The sequence below is a fragment of the Chlorocebus sabaeus genome, chromosome 9 (genome assembly GCF_047675955.1).
Source record: "Chlorocebus sabaeus isolate Y175 chromosome 9, mChlSab1.0.hap1, whole genome shotgun sequence".
Lineage (NCBI taxonomy): Eukaryota > Metazoa > Chordata > Mammalia > Primates > Cercopithecidae > Chlorocebus > Chlorocebus sabaeus.
In genome coordinates, this window is record NC_132912.1 from 24,209,395 (window position 1) to 24,231,430 (window position 22,036).

Consider the following 22,036-nt stretch of genomic DNA (forward strand, 5'->3'; position numbering starts at 1 on the left):
AGAGAAGCTGAGCCATCAGTGCTTTCTAAATCCTGGAGGGCTTCCTCTACCTCCTGCATTCCAGCACCCAGAAATTAGTCCTTCTCTATTAAAATTGTTTTTCCATCTGCAAGGAACAGAGGTCCCCACCCGGCCCTACTCCGCCTCCGCTTCCGCCCCGCCTTCAGTTCTGTGGGCTGAGGTGGGGAGAGAAAAATAAAATCACTGTAAAAATACTTGACTTCTGAAGCACGTGACTGGCTTTCAAGAATCCTATAAACTCGAGGGTGAGGCACTTGAAGAAGTGGGAGGCATGGCTCAGGGCAGACAGGGGCTACTTTGAGCCCTCTGAGTCTCTGGATGTCCCTCCCGAGCACCCCCAATCTCCTGATCACCCCTGATCCTCCTCTCCAGGACCCCATTCCCAACGCTTCCTGGTGTTCTGAGACCCCCGAGGGAGTGCAGGCTGTGCGCAGGAGGCAGCCCAGCCCCGGCTGCTGGGTGACCCCCTCAGCTCCAGGTGTGGCTGCAGCACTGTCAGCCTCCCGGGGTGACAGGGAAGGGTGAATGCATTTGCACTGCGCCTTTCATTCTGTGGCATCTGTGTCTCTGTTTCTCTTAAAGCCTATGGCCATCACTCAACCGGAGGCTGAGAACTGATGAAAAAGTGGAACAAAACCAAAACAAAACTAGCTGCATTGTTGAAACAAAGTCAATGTCAGTGTTTATTTGGCAGAGAAGCTAGTAGAGGTGATCAAAGTGATCAAGGCAATTCACTTGTTTCCCTGGCCCTGGGAGGGAAGGTGAGGAGCTCTGAATTCCAAAGGTGGGGGGAGAGGAGAGCAAAGCTCAGGGGAGAGAGCGGTCAGGAAACTCCCTGGGCACAGCCAATCCCTGCCGAGACTCCAAGACACCAGTCGCAGGCTTCTCCTTCTCCTGCATCAGGGTGACCTCCAGGCCCTGTTCTCTGAGCCTCCACCCTCCACCCTGGGCTGCACCACTGCCCCCAAGCCTTTAGGGGCACCCCTGCCCAAAGGCTATGCTCTGGGTGCACCCTTGCACCCAAGCTCCCCTCAGGCGCTTTCCCCTATCCTAGCAGCTCCACACCTCTTCGGCACCAGCTCTGAGGGTAGTTTCCAGCTTTGGCCTCCTCCTCCAGGAAGCCCTGCGCCCCAGGGAGGTCCCTGGCATCACAGTCTTAGCTTACAGACTAGAGGTCTCAGTGACTAGAGCAGGCGCCCAGCTCCCGGCAGAATTTGATAAATATCTATGACTGAACTGCATGCCGCCTTAGGGCTCTTACAGCAATGCCCCCCAGATAATACCAAACCCAATTCTACTGTTGAAAGAAGAGGAATTTTAGAAACTAGGTATACCAGGCCAGGTGCAGTGGCTCATGACAGTAATCTCAACACTTCGTGAGGTCAGGGCCAGGGGACCGTTTGAGCCTAGGAGTTCAAGACCAGCTTGGGCAACATAATGAGACCTAATGTCACAAAAAATATAAAATTAGCCAGGCATGGTGGAGTGTGCCTGTAGTCCCAGCTACTTGGGAGGCTGAGGCTAGGGGATTTATTGAGCCCAAGAGGTTGAAGCAGTGAGCCATGATCATACCCCTGAATCCAGCCTGGGTGGTGGAGTGAGAACGTATCAAAAAAAAAAAAAAAAAAAAAAAAAGAAGAGAGATACCTCCTTTTTTATTCTTCATTTCCATCTAACAAAATAATAATAATAATAATAATGATTGAGGGGTCACCTAGGACAATGGCCTTGGACTTCAGTAGTGAAAAAAGAGGATAAAAGATCCTAAGGTATTCACCAAGTAAAGACTGAACAGGACGCTGGAGATGAGAAAGATGGGCAAGATGAGAGCCAGACATTCGAGAATGCTCCAGGAGTCAGTTTGTTCAGCAGCAAAGTGGGGAGATGTTGGTGGGGGTAACAGGGAGAAGTGTACTCCATGATCCCAGTTTTGGCAATTTGATTGGTTTCCCTTCCTTGCTCCCCCTACTCCCCAACCCCCACCTCCACAGGTCACTGTAGCTTTGAGAGACGGCCTGGGAGAAGCTCAAGGAAGGACAGAAAATAAGCCAGGAGAGTCTCTTTCCAACAAATACTCTATTGAAAGGGTTGATAATGAGGCACTGTGGGTAAAGCGAGGTAGCAACCCAGGTGCTTGTATCTATAGAAGTTCTCATATTCTCGTGGATTCCACCCTGGCCCTTCAGGAACTCTGTGAAATATGCCATGGTTTCGCTCCCTCTGAGATAAAAGGGGTGAGCAGATACATGTTACAATTTTCACTTAGAAGGTGCCACCTGGAATCCAGACTTTGTCTGCAGTGACCAGAGGGCAGAGCTAAGCAAGACTCTCAAGACGATGTGCTGCGCAGATGCCAGCTCTGACCACAGTGCTGTGCGTACGGGGTCTCTGCTGCCCAGCATCTATCTTCCAACTTAAGATAGATAAAAGAACCCATACCTATAAAAGCCAACATCAATGGGTTCTCTTAAAAAGAAAGCAAACATGCTTAAAGTATTAACACATTGGATCTATGTGTAGTTTCACATTATATGATCACATGAGGAATTTGTGTGGAGGGGCAAGAGGAGAGTTCCAAGACATTTGATAGGGAGACTTGAGTGTTGCTGGGTAGGGAGGGGCTCTTGGGCACCTCACTTAGTGTCTGGCAGAATCTCCTTGGAGCCACTGGAATTTTAAGGACTTTAAGTAAGGGAAGATTGGTTACCCTCTGCTCTGGAGAGAATGCTGGAGATATAAATGGTTACCTGGTGAAATTGTTGCTCTTAACACAGAAGGGAAAATTCTGTTTTGATCTATGAGTCATATAGAAATGTATCATACTATGGAATTTGTGAAATTGTTAGTGGGGCTTTGTAATACAATTCATGTGAGGCTCACACCTTCGCTCTAATTATTGTTTAAGATTATTTATTTTTTAATTATTGTTTAAGATTCTTTTATAGGGTCTTTGTTGGGAAACTCAAACAGTATCATTATGTTCCCCTCACATTTGGAAACCTAAGGCGCCCAGGGGGCTTATCTTGGGATCACACATAGGTGGCCATCTGTACTGGTTTGCCAGGGACAGTCGTGGTTTGTTGTCCAGTTGTAATTATTAATAGTGTCTCCTTTCCCTCTCACAACTGCTGGTTTCTACTAAGTATAAGGTCACCCTAGCCACCTGACATATTGCTGTCAAAACTAGGATTGGAGATCCCACATTTCACATGTGCCAGATCATCCATTTAAGCAAATGTTATCCCAGTTGTTAAAAATCCTTTGTTTTTGACTTACAGGGCCTCATACCATAGCAGCCTGTCTTTTAGAAACAGTTAATGTGGAACACATCAAACATGAGGCCTCTGGTTGAAACACTTTTGTTGACTTCTTTGTTTTTCACTTTGTTTTGATTAACTCCCACAGTTATGGCTGCCTTTGAAAAGTACATTTTAAGGACTTCAGCAAGCATTAATTATTTCTTTTGTGTCATGACGTCAAGTCATTTTCAATTATCTGGTTCTTAATAGAATTTAAAGTGAAAAAATATTAAATATGTATCAGGGCAATTCCACTTACAATGTTCTTGCAATGACTTCTCTCTTGAAAAACTTACATAGGCCAGGCACAATGGCTCACGCCTGTAAACCCAGAATGATTACTTTGGGAAGCCGAGGTGGGCGAATTACCTGAGGCCAGGAGTTCGAGACCAGCCTGGCCAACGTGGTGAAACCCCGTCTCTACTAAAAATACAAAAAAAAAAAAAAAAAGAGCCAGGCATGGTGGCGGGTGCCTGTAATCCCAGCTACTCAGGATGCTGAAGGAGGACAATTGCTTGAACCCAGGTGGCAGAGGTTGCAGTGAGCCGAGATCACACTATTGCACTCCAGCCTGGGCAACAAGAGCAAAACTCCGTCTCCAAAAAAAAAAAAAAAAAAAGGAGAAAAGCCTGGGTGCAGTGACTCACACTTGTAATCCGAGCACTTTGGGAGGCTGAGGCGGGTAGGTCACAAGGTCAGGAGATCAAGACCATTCTGGCTAACATGGTGAAAACTCATCTCTACGAAAAATATAAAAAGTTAGCCAGGCGTGGTAGCATGTGCCTGTAGTCCCAGCTACTCAGGAGGCTGAGGCAGGAGAATCGCTTGAACCCAGGAGGTGGAGGTTGCAGTGAGCCCAGATCGCACCACTGGGTAACTGAGCAAGGTGCCGTCTCAAAAAAAACAGAGCAAGACACCATCTGAAAAAAAAAAAAAAGGAAGAAAAGAAAAACTTACATAAAGGAAATTGACATGCTTTCCACAACCCTGTAATTGGCCTGCTGAGAAATCGCATACAATTGTTTAAGATTTTTGTGATTAATTCTCTTCATGGTGGATGTCACTTATGTTGTGTTATCAGCACCAGTAATGGTCCAGTTCTGTAACAGGTTAGCTATGACTGCAAAATCACCATTTGTCTTTACAGCACTCTATTATCTCATCACTTGTCTTTCCTTTTAAATGACATTTGTTTTATGTGGTAGCGCATTTTGAGTCATGAATTGCAACATATGGAACCACTAACCAAGAAATAGTCTTGCACCTTTCCCCGTTAACAGAAATGGAGTTGAAAACTTAGCCTCCTGGTATTATTATTATTCTAGTTCTCTATATGACTGGAGGGAAATCAGATTTCAAGTTCTTGCCGCTTTCCTTATGCCTTTCACAGCAAATTTCAAAGTATAGCAGTAGGCAGATTGCAATGTAATAGCAATTTTTAAGCCCAGAAATTAAATTAAACCAGAAAGAAATACACCTACTTCTAGTTCAAATAGTGTTTCTTCCAGAAAGAAGAACATCTCCACAGTAACAGCAGTGACAATAAGAGTATTTTCATGAAGATCAGAGTTAGCAGGTTTATATAGATTGCAGAATACAGCTACTGTTTTCCGGAGAAACTGACAATCAGTGTTAAATGGTTAGGAAGGTCTCTGTGCTTTGGAGAAAGATATGGAATAGTCGGTGCAAGGGCTAATAGAGTGCCTTCTCAAATTGTTTTCAGTTCCTCTTCTTAAGGAGGAACGAAAGGCCGGTAAGTAATCCAATAGAAGCTTTTCCCTATAGAATGGTCAGAAAGTTTGATCATTCAAAAGAACATTATTTTACTATAAATACATGTCTAGGTTTCATGGTCCTTAATGATTTATGTTAAATGTCTTCCCCCCGAACGCCTTTTTCTCTTGTGCATATCACAGAGTTTTGCTTCCTGGAATATCAGCAGAGAGGGCAGTCAGCTTGGCCCATATGCAGGAGGGGAGGGTAGGTTGACTGACCAAGGGGGTTCCTTGGGCTGCCTGGAAAATGGTAGTTCAGACCTGGTGGGAAACATTCCCCTATTTTTGTCCATCTAGGGATCAACAGAGGCCTTGAAAGACTGCTGTGACACCTTCCAAACAGCCCCCAGGAAATCATAATCAGCATCTGCCAATGGATCTCTTCTGCCTGGGTTGAGCTAGCCAGGAGGACCCCAGGGCAGGGTACGGTTTGTGGCTGCCAGCTGCCATGGCAGCTCTCTGCTGCCTCCTTCATCCTGGGGTTTTTGCCTCTGTGCTACCAAATGACAGGTAGAAGCTGCTAAGGATGGGCTCTCTGGACACAAAAGCAAGGGGGTTGGGGGTCACAACCAAAGGCTGAGGGACATCTGATTTGGGCTGCTGCAACTGCAGTGTTTCTCTGTCTCTCTCTCACTTTTGTCCTGCCCTCCTCTCCACTCTTCCTGGCATTAATGCCTTAAAGACTAATACACAACAGTGTACAAGAATCAGGATGATCTTGACCTGAAAGGCTGAACATAGGAGGGTCCTCCTTCATGAACATTTTACACCTAAGGAAATAGTAAGTTTGAAACTAGATTCATCTGGCTTTGCCCAGGGGCCACCGGGACAGAAACTGTGTACGATTCATTCCTCCTTAAAGCAAGATTGCCAGGTAATTCTGTGGCAAAGTCATAGAGACCTTAAGTTATCTGCCCTGCAAACCCCACTGCCTCTATTCAGGCTGCCAAGGCACTGGTTTATTTTTCTGAAAGATTCACTGCGTCTTCTTGAATTTCAAGAAAAATCCCCTTAGGAATTGAGGGGCTCTCTTCTTCCCCTCCTGACATGAGTATAACTCACTTCCTGGCATGTCTCCTTTCCTTTTGGCCTACATCCTTTGTCTGTTAGGTGCTTCCACATCCTTATGTCTTAAATGACCAAAATACGTCACCCCCACTGCCAAAACACACAGGTCACTCGAGGTCACAATCTGGAACATAGGCCAGCCATTGTTCTGCACACATTCTTGATTTAAATCAATCTCAAACCTTGCTGGAATGACCTGTAAACTGGGGCAAGGTATGGTCACCAGACTAAGCATTGTCCTCTTTTACCCTTCTAGTGATGGGGCTGCTACAGGTTACAATATTGCACTCTTCCTCCTAGCTACTGTTACCCTGAGATATCTGAGGTTGCAGAGCTAGTGTTGCCTAGATTATTTTGCCATCCTTTTTTTTTTTCTTCTGGACATCATGCCCCCTATTTTCACTCTCTGGGAACTCTGCCAGTTTTTCAAGGACTGGGTAAAGAACAAAATAAATATTTGTAGGTGGTTTAAAAGGAGAAGAAGTATGTTGGCTGTAACTCTGCCCATCCAAAGAAATGCATTTTCACTGTCTTTCAGATGTTTTGAAGTTGTTAACTGGGAGAGCTTCAGAAGGTTGACTTTACTAGTTTACCTTTCGGATTTGTGATCAAGGGCTGAGTGTGTGAGTGTGAGTGTGTGTGTGTTTGTAAGTGTGTTGGGGAAAGGAGGAGTCTGAGAAAGTGAGGCAAGTAAGTAGAAACTTTTTTTTAAAAGTCCAGATTGAGTGATTGAAATCGACTGTGTGCAAATGACGCTAGACCTCTTCATAGATGTTAATCGGGCCCTAAAAAATTAGTGCCGGGAAGTGCTTACTTGCAGCACTCAGCATGGACCCTTTCTTTCAAATTGTTTGGGATTTTTTTTTTAAGGGAGTTCACTGAAATTTGGGAGGTTCGACAGGTTGCTGTTTCTTAATATGTGGATCACCCGATTTGGGAGGCTCACTCTCCCTCTGAGATTAAAGAGATGAGGGCACTGGCTCCCAGCGAAGGCTCCCGGCCTTAATCATGTGTGAAATGTTTTCCTTCCTCGGCTGCAGAGCCTCGGTGGTTTGCAGCGGTAGAACCAGGCAGGCCAAGCTGTGGGTAGGAGAGGCCGTCACCTGTTGGGGCCTCCCCCCTCGCGCCCAACCCCCAGCATCGCCCTGCCCTGGCAGAGCCCAGCCCCCAGTCCCCGGGGAGCGCGCCTGCGGACGGACGGACGGACAGACGGACAGACCCTAGGGACGGAGGGCCAGGGGTAGGGGAGATCCAAGAGGCCCGGCGCTGGAATGCAGTTTTCTCGGGCGAGGGAGACTTTGCACCGGAGTGGAAAATAGTTTGGGGTGGGGTTTCGCACCGTCCCCTCCTCCCCAGCCCCGGGCCCCCTCCCAGGCGCTTTCTGGGAGCTTTTAGAACTGCGCTCTGAAGTTTCCAGAGAGCAAGGAGCTTTTGCGGCAGGCGGAGACAATGGAAGAAAATGAAAGCCAGAAATGTGAGCCGTGCCTTCCTTACTCAGCAGACAGAAGACAGATGCAGGGTAAGTAACAGACCCATTCAAAGATGGAGTTACAGGGACGCGTGCCCCTTGCCGCTTGCTGCTTTTTATAAACTGCAGCCCTGGGACCCGGCAAAGAAAAAAAAAAAAAAAAGGCAAATTCTTGAGATGGTACATTTTCCAAACTGGGTAGAGACTAGAGAACTGTGATTTCTTAGGCTTGACTTTATCTCTGGCACGATTTTCTTAAGCAGCAAAGGAGGTGGTGGGGTGATGTCACATTTGTAGCACAGTGAGCCATCGGCATGCGCTGTATCTCTAAGCAATGACAAATAAATCACTAAGCAGCTCCTAATCATTTCCTCCCGGGGCTCTGGCCATGGGAGAAAGGAGCTGTTTTTGTGAAACTGTCTCTAGGACGGCAGCTTCCATTCATTGGTTGGGGGATTCCATGTGGCAGATGCATGCTGGCTGCAAAGTTTGTGCAGTATTTTAGAGTTAAATCACAGAAACCAGGCGTGTTTTATTTTACAGATCCCAGCAGCAGGGGAGGGCTTGAGCATCTGGGTGATAGATAGAACTCTGGATCTTCTTTTATGTTTTAATTCAAAACTTGGGAGTTGTTGGACAATTTTGGTAAATTTTCTCCAGGCAGTTTCCCTTTAATTGTGTTTATAATAGACTTGTCTTTTCCGTAGGGAATTTCCAGAAGCTTATGTTGTTCCAAAGAAATTTCGCAGCGGGATTGGGTAGCCAGAGGAGGTCCCTGCTCTCTGGCATCTGACGCCTGTGATGCCGAGAACTGATTCTATGGAATCCTATAGGCAGCATGTTCATAAACCGCACAGCCCTGGACCGCCCGACCCACCCTCCCTCAGGTTCATGCAGGGGCCAGTACACAACAAAAACGAAGTGCGAGAGTGCAGTGCTGTGCGTGGGAGTAGGCATTATGCACAGGGGAAAAGGTGTGTGTTTTATGAAAATGTAAAAGGGAAGTAGCACATGACTCATCCACGCTGAAAATGCAAAGCTAAGCCAGACAGGAGAACTTACAATGACAAGAGATAGAAATCCCCCAGTGAAATGTAGAAAACTCGAAGTTTTGTAATGGCTGGAGATTCCCTGAGTCTGAACAGTCATCTGTCGAGGTGTCTGCGTTCCTGCTGCCAAAGCACAGCACTCTCCTTGAGGCCACCGGGGTCAGTGGCATCCAGTAGAAGATAAGGCTACCTTGTCCCCCTGACTCCCACAACCCCTCCATTTTCTGGGACAGGATCTTACTTCAGGAATTCAACCTCTGGGCCTGTCCTGAAAGAAATGACCCAGATTCTAGAGGGGCTGTTAGAAAGGGATCCATTTAAGAAATGACTTTCCAACAATCATGGCAATTCAGAGGCTAGGATGGTCAGGCTGAGAGAGCGTGCTCCTTCGCTCACGCATTCATTCATTCAGTGAATATTGAGCATCTGTTATGTCGACGTCACTGTTTTAGCTGCCAGACATCCAGTGATGAACAAAGCAGACTAAAAATACTTGCGTTCATTGCACTTACAGTGTAAGGACCAAGTTTCAGGGGGTGGGGAGCTGGTGGAGACAGACAATGAACAAATAAATAAAATATGTAGCATGTTAGATGGCAGAGTTGCTGAATTTAGCAAATGAAAATACAGGAGGCCCAGCTAAATTTGAATTTCAGGTAATCAGTGAATTTTTTTTTTAGTATAAGTATATCCTGTGTCATATTTGGGATATACTTATGCTAAAACTACTAATCCATTATTTATGTGAGGTGCACATTTAACTGAGCAGTCCTGTATTTTATCTGACAACCCCATTTGATGGAAATAAGATTATGGAGAAAATAAAGCAGGAAACGGAACAGGGAGTGAAACTGTAAATAAGATTATTAGAAAGAGCTTCACTGAAGTAATATTTGAGCAAAGATGAGAGAGGTAATAGCAGGAATCTAATATATTCAAAGAACAACAAGAACATGGGAGAAGGATGGGACGTAAACAGGTTGAGAGGTCATCCCAGGCCAAATCACCGAGGGCCCATGAAACCGTCATGAAGACTAGAGCTTTTATTTTGAAAGAGGTGGAATCTCCTGGCAGGTGGGACTGCTGTTTTTTTTTTTTTTTTTAGAGATAGGGTCTCGTTTGTCACCCAGACTGGAGTGCAGTGGTATGAGTATAGCTCACTGCAGCCTTGAACTCTTGGGCTCAAGCAACCCTCTGGCCTTAGCCTCCAAATAGCTGGAACTACCGGGACATGCCACCATGCGTGGTTTATTTTATTTTATCTTATTTTATTTTATTTTAGAGAAGGGGTCTTGCTATGTTGCCTAGGTGAGTTAAAAAGGGATTTGTCTTTTTAAATGGGGGTAATACTGGGTGCTGTATTGAGCACAACCCAAGTAGGGTTGGGGGAAGGACAGGGAGGCCTTTAGGAAGCTTCTGTAGTCAAGGAGGCAAGAACCAGGGCTAGCTTGGACCAAGTGGTGATTAGCAGGTGGCGATAAGCAAGCAGATTCTAGGTGTGTATTAAAAGTAATGCCCAAAGCATTTCCTCTAGCCTGGGCAGCATAGTGAGACCCCATCTCTAGAAAAAAAAATTAGCTAGGCATAGTGGCACATGCCTGTAGTCCCAGCTACCTGGGAGGCTGAGGCAGGAGGATCACTTGAGCCAGGAGGTTGGAACTGCAGTTAGCCATGATTGCACCACTGCACTCCAGCCTGGGTAACAGTGTCAGATTCTGAAAGAAAGAAAGAGAGAAAGAGAGAGAGAAGGAGAAGGAAGGGGAAAGAACAGAAAAGAAGAGAGGGGAGTAGAGGAGAAAAGAAAAAAGACAAACAAGACAAAAGCAATTGCTAAAGGATTCAACGTGGGATGTAAGAGAAAAAGAGGAGTCAGAGACAACTTCCAAAATTTTGGTGTAAGCAGCTGAGAGAATGGAGTTGCCATTTGCCTAAGTGGGGGAGCATTTATGAAGAACAGATGAGAGGGTGTTTATGGTTTGAGGGTCTGAAGAGCAGAAAATCTTTTGATAGATTAGGATTGAGAAGTTTATCAGGGATCCAAGTGGAAATGTTGATTGCAATTTGGATATTAATGATTAGAGCTGAAGGAAGACTGAGCAATTAGAGATCCCGTAAGATCGAATCTGTGTGCAGAAGAAAAAGTCCAAAGGGTTGCCCCCTGAGGCACTGCAGCATCTAGAGGTCAGGGAGATTGGAAGGAAGGGCTGGAAAAAAATGGCAAAAGAGGAATAAAAATCCAAGTTCGATTTTTTTAATCCTGTTCAGTTCTGGGTGAATAGGATGCTGTAGAGAAGCATGGCTTCATTTTTAGTTCTCCCAGTGAGCACGAGACTGCGAGGGAGAGCAATATCTCTGACGCTAACATCACCCATGATGTCCATTTCTATCATTGCACTCTCTCTTGTGTCTGCCTGTGTATCTGTTTTACCCAATGACAATGTGATATTCCGCAGCAGGGACCATGTCTTATTTATCCACATTTGCATTTCCAGCACCTAACAGAGCACCGGGCAACCTAACAGAGCACCGGGCACCTCAGAAGGCACTCAGTAAACATTTGTTGAATGAAAGGCTAATTATACCACTTCGGGACTTTGAGTTTATTATCCTGCTGTAGATAAGGATCCCTGGGGTGATCATGTAACTTATTGTCCAAATGAGATCCTTTTGAGAGTGAAAGGGAACACTACAAATAATTTTACTGGGACAACAGTTGTAACCCAGAGCTGTTTTGGCAAACTGGGGTATATGATCACCCTAAGAATAGCTCTAATCAATGAAACTTCCACGGCTGAATAGCCTGGCTACCAGGTAAGTAACAATGGGGAAGTGTAGCGCATAGTGTGCTTTGCAGAGTAGGCACTCAACAATTATTGGTGGAACCTGACTCTAACTCTGTCATACTCCCTTTGAAGGCCATGGGCTCTTCAGTGTGACCCTGGGGGATAGGCATTCCTTGGGATGACTCTGTCCACAGCAATCCTGACGTGTGTGCTTTTGCTCTGGTCCCTAAGGTCTTGAAACTATGCAGGTGAAGTGCTATCAGCCCACCTGCTTACCTTCCCCACACTCTGATTGGCAGCCTCCAATCGAGTGCAAGCCTGGGGAATCAGATATGCAGAAACCTCCTCTAAAACAGACCCCTTGGTCTCTGTACCCTTATCCCATTTCATTCTTCAAAGCATTTATCGTTAGGTGACATTTAGAATCTATATGATTTGTTTGTGGTTGGCCTCTCTATTTCAAACGTGGACTCCTCTATGAGGGAATTCAGTCTGACTTGATCTACTTCACACTCTATCTCCTAACTCCTTTCGGTGTAGGAGCAGGCAGTCAATGAATATTTGTATGAATGAATGAATCAATCAATCAGTGCTTGACACAGAATGCTGTTCCGGGAAGAGAAGGTCCTGTCTCTACTTTGTCTAAGATCTATATCAGAAATCCTCTTCATAATTGACAAAATTTTATGCTGTAGAGGAATATAATGACCCGGTTTCAGCTGTAATTTCTGTGTTGCTTTGTGTATATGTTCTGATAGTAACAAGGGAACTAACCCCATCACTTTGGGATGCTGAGGCAGGAGGATCACTTGAGGCCAGGAGTTCTAGACCAGCCTGGCAACATAGTGAGATCCCATCTCTACAAAAAAAATTTTTTTAAAGTAGCCATGCATGGTGGTATGCACCTATAGTCCCCGTCACTTGATTCTGAGGGAGGAGGATCACTTGAGCGCAGGAGTTCGAGGCTGCATTGAGCCATGATTGCATGACTGCATTCCAGCCTGGGTGACAGAGCAAGACCCTGTTTCTAAAAACAAACAAACAAACAAACAAAAAACACAAGGGAGCTTGAAAACTGAGGGAGACTGTAGGATCCTGCGGCCTGCTAACTGATTATGTGTATTAATCAGATAGGCTAATTGTTTTAACCACCCTCTAATCTTGGTGGCTTTGGATGATGAAGGTGAATTACTCACTCACACACAGCACAGTGTGATTTCTGTGACCAGGTGGATTTCCTGGGTGGCCGCTGAGGCTCCTCCTGCCTTGTCACTCTGCCATCCCCCATGGCCTTGGAGGGTTCTGCTCTATGGATCCTTTGTATTCGACTGGCCAAAGAGTAAAGAGAGAGAGAACATGGAAAGTTATTCAGGAGGTCCAGGGGCCCTGACCGAAGGTGGCTCACATGGCTTCTGCCCACAATGCATTGACTGGAATTAATACAAGGCCCCAGTGAGACAGAGGTGGCTGGAAAATGCGGTCTGCCTGTGTGTGTAGCAGAAGAGCATTCTGGTTGAACACATAGGGCTGTCTCCAGACCAAACAGCAACTCCCCATGATGCTCCCTGTGACAAGAGAGCTTCTCAGCACACTTAAGAAGGAGACAGCTAACCAGAAGCCACCAGAAAGAAGGGAGGATGCCTTCCCTCAGAGTCTGCGGCCTACCTAATCTTGACCCAGGAAGAGGATCTCAGGGAAGCCGTCAGCACTGTTGCTGGCTCTGGAGCGGGTGTGGAATGCCTGAGTGATGCAAGGCCCCAAATCCCTTGCTGCAGGTCAGCTGACCCAGCCAGAGTAACCTGAGTTGTGGCGAAGAAGCTGGCCTTGGCAGCTCCTGCAGTTGCCTGCCTGCGGGACTTGCAGTGCAGCTTTCTCCTTGAGGATGCCCCATCTTCCAAGAGCCTCTGCGTGTTTGGTGTCTACCTCAGCCCCTACTTTCCATGCTTTCTTTCCAGAATGCCAAATCCTAGACTGGGAGCCCCTTGGATTCCTGAAGTATCCCTCTAGCGTTTCTGTCTGCCTTGTCCTCACTTCTTCAGGGAATGTTCCAGGGATTTTGCTCGGCTTTAACCTCATATGTTGCTCTTTGCCCTGCTTGAAGTGAGCTCCCAGGAGGAGTTGCCCTGGGCTCTGCAGAGGCTGGGAGGGGCAGGAAAGGGAAACAGGACTGCCTTTCAGCAAGCTCAAGCCTTGCCTTCATGCTACAGCTTCATTATTTTGTTCGACAAGGATTCCCAGAATAGCAAACAGCTAGACACACCCATATTTAAATGTTAACACCAAAGCGCATTCCAAACAAGAAATCGAATTGTATTTCTGTTTTGATGGCTTGGATAATCCACACTTGAGCTTTTCTCTATTCATGTGGATAATGAGGAGTTGGCCAGACTCAGATCTCTGACAACATGGCTATGGAATTGTGACTAATGTCCTCTGCCTGCTCCCTCTCTTGTTTTAATCGTTCTTAGTTTTTCTCTGCTGAAAAGACCACATTCTCCTTAAATGGCTGGAATGGCAGAGTTGTTGCTTCTCCCTCAGGTGTGGGACTTGACGCTTCCAAGAGCTTAGCCTTGTTGAGGAAAAGGCTCAGATGACGGATGTGGGTAAAGTGGCTTTGTGTGGAAAGTGGCGTTAGGTGGCTGTGAGTGCTGGTGACAGTAGATCAGGTGCCTCAAGGTAGGAGGGGAGGCAGACAGGATGCTAGAACATTGGGCATTGGGTGGAAGGCACAAGGCAGGACATTGAGACAAAAGGAAGAAGTGAGCTCCGAAGGCAATCTGATGTTTGCCAAGTGGCTGCATTGACCCTTCCAGCCTTGCTAATGGTTGATGCTGTTTGTACCTTTCCTCCAAATCACATCAATCCTTGTTAAGCAACTGGAGGTATTTTAGAAAAATCCACAAGAAAGAAAAAACAGAAAAGCAACATGAGGTGAAAAGTGCTAGGAAAAAACAGAAGTTTGATGAGTCTAGTCCAGTGAACCAGGGCTACTCAAAGATTAATGTGGACAGAAGATTGGCTCTGACTCCCAAAACTCTACCCTTCCAGCTCCCTTCCCAACTCATTTCAAAAAAGAAGGAGGGTTTATTGTCCTGGCTGTCTAGACCTCTTCTGATGCTCTTTGGATGAAACAGAATAGATCATATGAGCCTGTGTGGCATAGTAAGGCAGGATGCGACTTGCTGCCCTGTTGTTGCCATCGGACATGCATGGACGTTTACCTGTATGACTGTGTATGTGCATGTGGACAGATGTGTGTTACACTTGCGTAAGAAATCACCCTTCCAGAGGCTCAGTCCTGTTAATTCATCTAGCTGTCCTGGATAACTTAAAATATATTTTCTTAAAAATGTCAAAACTAATCTTCAAACTCCACTTAAAAGTCAATAGTGTTGCTAGGTGTGATGGCTCATGCTTGTCATCCTGGCACTTTGGGAGGCTGAGGCAGGCGGATCACTTGAGGTCAGGAGTTCGAGACCAGCCTGGCCAACATGGTGAAACTCCGTTTCTATTAAAAATACAAAAATTAGCCGGGCATGGTTGCGCACGGCTGTAATCCCAGCCACTCGGGAGGCTGAGGCACAAGAATCGCTTGAACTCGGTAGGTAGAGGTTGCAGTGAGCTGAGATCGCACCACTGCACTCCAGCCTCAGTGATGGAGTGAGACTCTGTGTCAAAAAAAAGAAGAAAGGTAAAAAATAAAATAAAATACATAAAAATAAAAAAATAGCCAGGTGTGGTGGCACACATCTGTGGTCCCAGCTAGTCAGGAGGCTGAGACAAGAGGATTGCTTGCACCCAGGAGGTCAAGGCTGCAGTGAGCCATGATCATGCTACTGCATTCCAGCCTGACAGAGCAAGACCCTGTCTCAAAACCAAACCAAACCAAAACAAAACAAAAAGGCAAGAGTGTTATATCAAGTATACAACAATTTTGGCTGATATGAAACACATGCACAACACTCAAAAGATAAAGCTAAACCTCTTCAGATTGCACAGGTATTTATCAACCTGAGAGACAGCATTTTCTGCATCGAGCTTTGTTCAATAGATCCTGTTGTTTTTATATTATTAAGGAAGAGATCATTTAAAAGGTAGCCATGATGTGAGTCTAAGTGTTAGAAGGGTAACCTAAGTAAATGAAATGACAGTTTAGCCCTATCTTTTAACCCAATAGTTGTCCATCTTCTTCTCCTTGTAAACTTACTGCTGAAACTAATGAAAAGTAGAAGAATTGACTAACTTGGTGTGCTTTTCCTCCCGTTCCCCATCAGTGTCTGATGGAGATGCTATAATTAGCAATGTAATGAGAATTGAAGGGTAAACAAGAAGAATTATTCCCAGAACACACATCAAGGGTTAGAAGACTGGAACAGGAAAACCAGCCTGAGATTAAAATATTTTCCCTGCCCAACCAAAGGGCATCTATACCTAGAATTCTATAGACAGATCTTTCTAGGCAAAGACAAGGGAAAGAATGTTGGTGGCACTGCTTTCTGGAAACTGATTTATGCCTAAACTCTCAACACCTGTTGCTTTGCAAAACTAACATGAAGGATTGGTTTCTGTTTATCTGGCCTTCAACTGAGCAGAACTCCCAAATATTGAATCTGTATTTTTCTGCACTTAACTTGTAAAGATAAATAATTGGCAAATATGCTTCTTCTATTGGAAACTTATTTAAAAAAAAAAAAAACAATTAGAATAGTTTTAAAAGATTTAGAGGTAGAAGGCTCTTTGCATATCTAATGTTAGTTCAATCATCTTCATTTTATTTATGAAGAGAATGAGACTGAGAGAGGTCACATCATTTGTTCTAACTGTCGGATTAAAGCCAAGATTCCTGAGATCCAGCCTAGTACTTTTTCCAGGGAATTCAATGGACAGGGAAACATTATTCTGCCTATATCAGCAATACTTTATCATAAGAACTGTTCTTCGTGAAGAGCCTGACTTCATGAAGAGAGCCTAACTCCTGAAGTGCTTCTGAATGTTTTACTTTTTCTCCCTAATTGTTTTTTTAAAAATGTAACTCTCTTTTCTCAGCTAACTGGAATATTCAAACCTGACACCCCATCTCCCAACCATCGAGGATGAATGGAGATTCCCTTTACCTGCTCCCCACTCTCAGCGTTGACATCACATGGCTTAGTTGATCTGTTCTTAGCAGAAACCAACTTGTCCCTTCAAAGCCAGCTCAGAAGGCAGGATGTCTTAGGTCCAGGCTATCAGGACATACCATTGCTCTTCTTTTTCATTTGTCTAAGCCTTTACATTATAACCCCTCGATTGTTACTTCTGATGATATTCTTATGCTTGCTTGGTTTATGCCAATAAGAGAAAATAAAATTGTCAGATGGTTCACGTGTGTCAATAATTACTTATGTACAGGGTGATAGCTATTTTTTTTCTTGGTGATGAAGCAAATGTTTCAGAAATCTGATTGAGCTTATATAACAATCCTGTTACCAGAATGAAACTGTTATTTAAAATACAGAAATAATCAGAATCACTAGAGTTAATTCTTTCTTTATTTTCTTTCTTTCTTTATTTCGACATGGAGTCTCGCTCTGTCGCCCAGGCTGGAGTGCAGTGGTGCCATCTCGGCTCACTGCAAGCTCTGCCTCCTGGGTTCACACCATCCTCCTGCCTTAGCCTCCCGAGTAGCTGGGACTATAGGCACTCACCACCATGCCTGGCTATTTTTTTTTTTTCCTTTTTGTTTGTATTTTTAGTAGAGATGGGGTTTCACTGTGTTAGCCAGGATGGTCTCGATCTCCTGACCTCGTGATCCGCCCGCCTCAGCCTCCCAAAGTGCTGGGATTATGGGCATGAGCCACCACACCCAGCCGGAGTTAACTCTTTCTATAATTACAGACAAGGATAAGGAATAACCCAACTGCCTGCACACAAGTAGCCTAACCAAGTGTTCTTGTGGGTTTTCTTGTTTTTATGTTTTGAGACAAGGTCTCACAACTGTCACCAACCCAGGCTGGAATGCAGTGGCGCGATCATAGCTCACTGCAGCCTCAACCTCTTGGACTCAAGCAGTTGTCTTGTCTCAGCCTCCCAATAAACTGGGACCTACAGGCGTGCACCACTACTCCTGGCTAATTTTAATTTTTTGTAGAGATAGGGGTCCACCATGTTACCCAGGCTGGTCTTGAACTCTTGGGCTCAAGTGATTCTCCTGCCTTAGCCTCCCAAAGGGCTGGGGTTACAGGCAGGACCCGCCATGCCCAGTGAACATCTTTATTTCTAAAGTATGATTTTTCGTATTTCTTTGATTGTGGATTTTTTTCCCCTGACTGCTGCAAAGCAGAAAAAGAAACAAAAAGAAAAAAGATTTGTGAAGTTAACGTTCATACATTAACAACTGCCGCAAACTCTCTTGGTGTTCTGCAAATGAGACTTCTAGTGGGAAATCATTAATTGTGAACTGAATTTTTTTGTCTTTCAGAACAAGGGAAAGGCAATCTGCATGTAACATCACTAGAAGATGCAGAATGCCGCAGAACCAAGGAGCGCCTTTCTAATGGAAACAGTCGTGGTTCGGTTTCCAAGTCTTCCCGTAATATCCCAAGGAGACACACCCTAGGGGGGCCCCGAAGTTCCAAGGAAATCCTGGGAATGCAAACGTCTGAGATGGATCGGAAGAGAGAAGCGTTCCTAGAACATCTGAAGCAGAAGTATCCCCACCACGCCTCTGCAATCATGGGTCACCAAGAGAGGCTGAGAGACCAGGTACGAATATGCTCTCATTTCTCCTTGGGTCGCTCGCTCTTTAATGAACATCAGGGAAAGTAAACTTACCTTCGTTGTGAAAGGTAAAGGATAGCTTAGTGGACTGTGCATACTATTGAGTTGTTCTGGATCTCTTTGGGGGCTTGGGAGGAGGAAGCTGGGTGTAGAAAACTTCTGCCTGCAAGCTCAGTCTTCTTTGCCAATATAGCAAGAGAACAGGAGGCCAGGCCAGAGAGGAAGGGCCTAGAGAGTATGCAGTTCCCCAAAACAGTGTTCCCACGTTCAACCACAAATACATCTAAACGCATCTAAAGTGCAGGTAATGAAGGGGTATTACCTCACTGAGGAAAGCACGGTACCAACTGCTGTGTACCCTGAAAGCACGGTGTGCTTAGCACTGTGAATGAATGAAGTAGCAAATGAATGAATGAATACACAAATACATAAATTTATTTTCAGGGTGAAATAGATCTTACAGATACAGACTTGTGGTAACTCCTTTTCCTTAAAAAACTGACATTAGGGTTTTGTTTCTGCTCTTCTTTTTTTTCTTTCCTTTGGATGGGTTCTTGCCCTATTGCCCAGGCTGGAGTGCAGTAGTGTGATCGTAGCTCATTGCAGCCTAGAATTCCTGCACTCAAGATCCTGTCACCTCGGCCTCCTGACTAGCTGGGACTACATACATGCAGCACCATGCCCGGGCTAGTTTTTTATTTTTGGTAGTGGAGATGGGGGTCTTGCTCTATTGACCAGGCTGGTCTTGAACTCCTGGCCTCAAGCGATCCTCCTGCCTCTCCCTCCCAAAGTACTAGAATTACAGGCATGAACCACTGTGCCTAACATTTTTTTTTTCTTTTGAATCACAGATGTGCTCCTTCTGCATGCCTTGCTTTGTGCTAGCTTTCTGTCTTCACCTACCTGTTTCCTCTGGTTATTTTGACAGCCACATAGACATTACCCAACTGTGGCTAGGGATGTTTTTGTTTCTTGGCTGTGTGCAATGACTTTTAGCAGATAGAGCAGGTTTGGGGTCACAGGAGATAGAGGCCTCCTCTACTGACCTCACTGGTGTGTTATCAGGTTGACCTTTGAGTATGGAGAACGTAGAGAAGGAAGCAGAAAGCACTTAACCATAAGTGTGATGGGTGGGGGTGGGAAGAAGGGCAGGATGATACTGATTTCCACACGAGGGAGACAAGCTCAGTGTTTTAACTCTGCTGTCTTCCCAGTTAGGTGCAAAAATTATGTCTAACCCACTCAGCTTTTGATTATCCATGGAAATGGGGATTGGCATCAGCCCGAATAATTGAAATCTATGCTTTATTCTCAATCTCATATTCTTCCTTAAATTCAACCTTCTCTTCTAGGGAATCATTATCTGAGTGGCTAAAAATGTGAAACGTGCTTTATGGACTTCATGTTTGCTTTTTCTTCACACTTCCAACAGTCAGTAAACCCAGACGAAGAGAAAAGAACAAGAATCCCGCTGTAATTCTTTGATAATTTTAAAAAGGGACCGGGAACAGTGGCTCATGCCTATAATCCCAGCACTCTGGGAGGCCAAGGCGAGGGGATCACTTGAGGCCAGCAGCTTGAGACCAGCCTGGGTAACACAGCGAGACCCCATCTCAACAAAAAAATTTTTAAAAATTAGCCGGGTGTGGTGGCACACACCTGTAGTCCCTGCTTCTCAGGAGGCTGAGGTGGGAAGATCACTGAAGCCCAAAAATCAGATCCTGTCTCTAAAAAGAAAGTACCAGTTTTGCTGAGAAATACAGAAATTGGCCCGTCAAAAATGGTGTATCTTTCCATGTCAAAAATAATGATTATTGTTACTCTTCTTATTGGTGGTGTCCTAATTATTGCTATTGCTACAATAATGGTGGCTTTGATTAAAACAATTACAAGGGGAGCCTAGTTGTAATTAAGGTTGAAAGGAGTAATGAATATCTTTTGGTGTTCTCCAGCTCTGATCTGCTGTTACGTACATTGCCAGTTCTGCCACAGCTGGCCAGCTGTCCCTTCTCTGGATAATGCGGGATGAACCAGTCACATTCTGTCTTTCTGCCTCTTTTGTACTCCACGCTGACCCTCCAAAAGGGAAGAGATTTTAATACATGAATCTATGTACACATTTTTACTCTCTTGTTAACAGGAAGGGGGTCCTGACCCCAAGAGAGGGTTTTGAATCTCACACAAGAAAGAATTCAGGGCGAGTCTGTAGAGTAAAGTGAAAGCAAATTTTTTTGTTTGTTTTTATTTTTGTTTTTGAGACGGAGTCTCACTCTGTTGCCCACGCTGGAGTACAGTGGCGCGATCTCGGCTCACTGCAACCTCCGCCTCTCAGGTTCAAGCAGTTCTCTTGCCTCAGCCTCTGAGTAATTGGGATTACAAATATGCACCACTACACCCAGTTAAGTTTTGTATTTTTAGTAGAGATGGGGTTTTACCATGTTGGCCAGGCTGGTCTTGAATTCCTGACCTCAGGTGATCTACCTGCCTTGGCCTCCCAAAGTGCTGGGATTACAGGTGTGAGCCACCGTGACCGGCAAAGGCAAGTTTATTAGGAAAGTAAAGAAATAAAAGAATGGCTACTCCATAGAGCAGCCCTGAGGACTGCTGGTTGCCCTTTTTTGTGGTTATTTCTTGATGGTATGCTAAACAAGGGGTGGATTTTCATGCCTCCCCTTTTTAGACCATATAGGATAATTTCCTGATGTTGCCATGGCATTTGTAAACTGTCATGGCACTGGTGGAGGTGTAGCAGTGAGGACAGCCAGAGGTCACTCTTGTGGCCATGTTGGTTTTCATAGGTTTTGGCTGGCGTCTTTACTGTGGCCTGTTTTATCAGCAGGGGCTTTATGATCTGTATCTTGTGACGACCTCCTATCTCACCCTGTGACGTAAAATGTCTTAACCATCTGGGAATGCAGCCCAGTAGGTCTCAGCCTCATTTTACGTAGCTCCTATTTAACATGGAGTTGCTCTGGTTCACACGCCCCTAACACTATCACTGCACTTCTGCAAGCGAACTCCAGCCAGCATTGTAAACACCAGAGATCAGTGCAGACATGGCCTATGAAATTGCTGCAGACGTGATCTCATCTTCTGTCTTTTCCATTCTTTTTCTCCTACCACCCATTTCCCCTTTCCTCTCTTCCTCTCTGCAATGCCATTTGTTCCTCCTGGACCTTCTCAGTATGGACTATCCCAGGCTTCCTTTGCGGGAAGATTACACAGCCAGCTGTAAGAAGGAAGTCAGATAACACACATCTGATGCTCTCTTCCAGATACTGAGGCTCTTAATAACAGATGCTCTTCTGGCGGCTGTTTTTCTGGCTTCCTCTCAGAGAAGTATCCTTGATAAGAAGAGAGCCAATCAGCAAGATAGAGAATAAGATGTTAAAAATGATGTATCTGGCGTCTAACATGAAATCTCTTAAAATCTAGGTTCTTTTTTTTTTTTTCTTTTTTGGAAGACAGAGTCTTGCTCTGTTGCCCAGGCTAGAGTGCAGTGGCGTGATCACGGCTCACTGCAGCCCCAACCTCCCCGGCTCAAGGAATCCTCCTGCCCCAGCACCCACCCCCCGCCCACCCCCAGATAACTGGGACTACAGGAGTGCGTCACCATACCCGACTGAAAATCTAGGTTCTAATTTCCTGCTATTAAACATAAGAAGAATGAGAACATGCCTTATGTTTCAAAATCTGACTTCAAACACTGGAAGATTCACGGTTGCAAAACTTCTGTTTGTCTTTAAAAAATATGTTGGTCAAGCGTTTTCCTTAGTCAAAATTATTGAAAGGCTAAGAGGTCACCTTAACTCCC

The 22,036-nt window shown here is 45.2% G+C and overlaps 1 protein-coding gene across 13 annotated transcripts in view; it reads left to right on the forward strand.

Moving 5' to 3' along the window:
* KIAA1217 (KIAA1217 ortholog) overlaps positions 1–22,036 on the forward strand; it is an 850,300-nt gene that overhangs the window by 499,437 nt on the left and 328,827 nt on the right. For 3 of the 13 annotated variants that reach the window (XM_073018799.1, XM_008002527.3, XM_073018795.1), the window contains one exon: positions 17,924–18,207. In XM_073018799.1, the coding sequence (XP_072874900.1) occupies positions 18,094–18,207 (114 nt within the window). In that variant the 5' untranslated portion in view covers positions 17,924–18,093. Of the gene's footprint in view, positions 1–7,187; positions 7,683–17,923; positions 18,208–22,036 lie in introns of those variants that run through there. The other 10 variants (XM_073018792.1, XM_008002516.3, XM_073018797.1 and 7 more) reach the window with 8 other exon arrangements.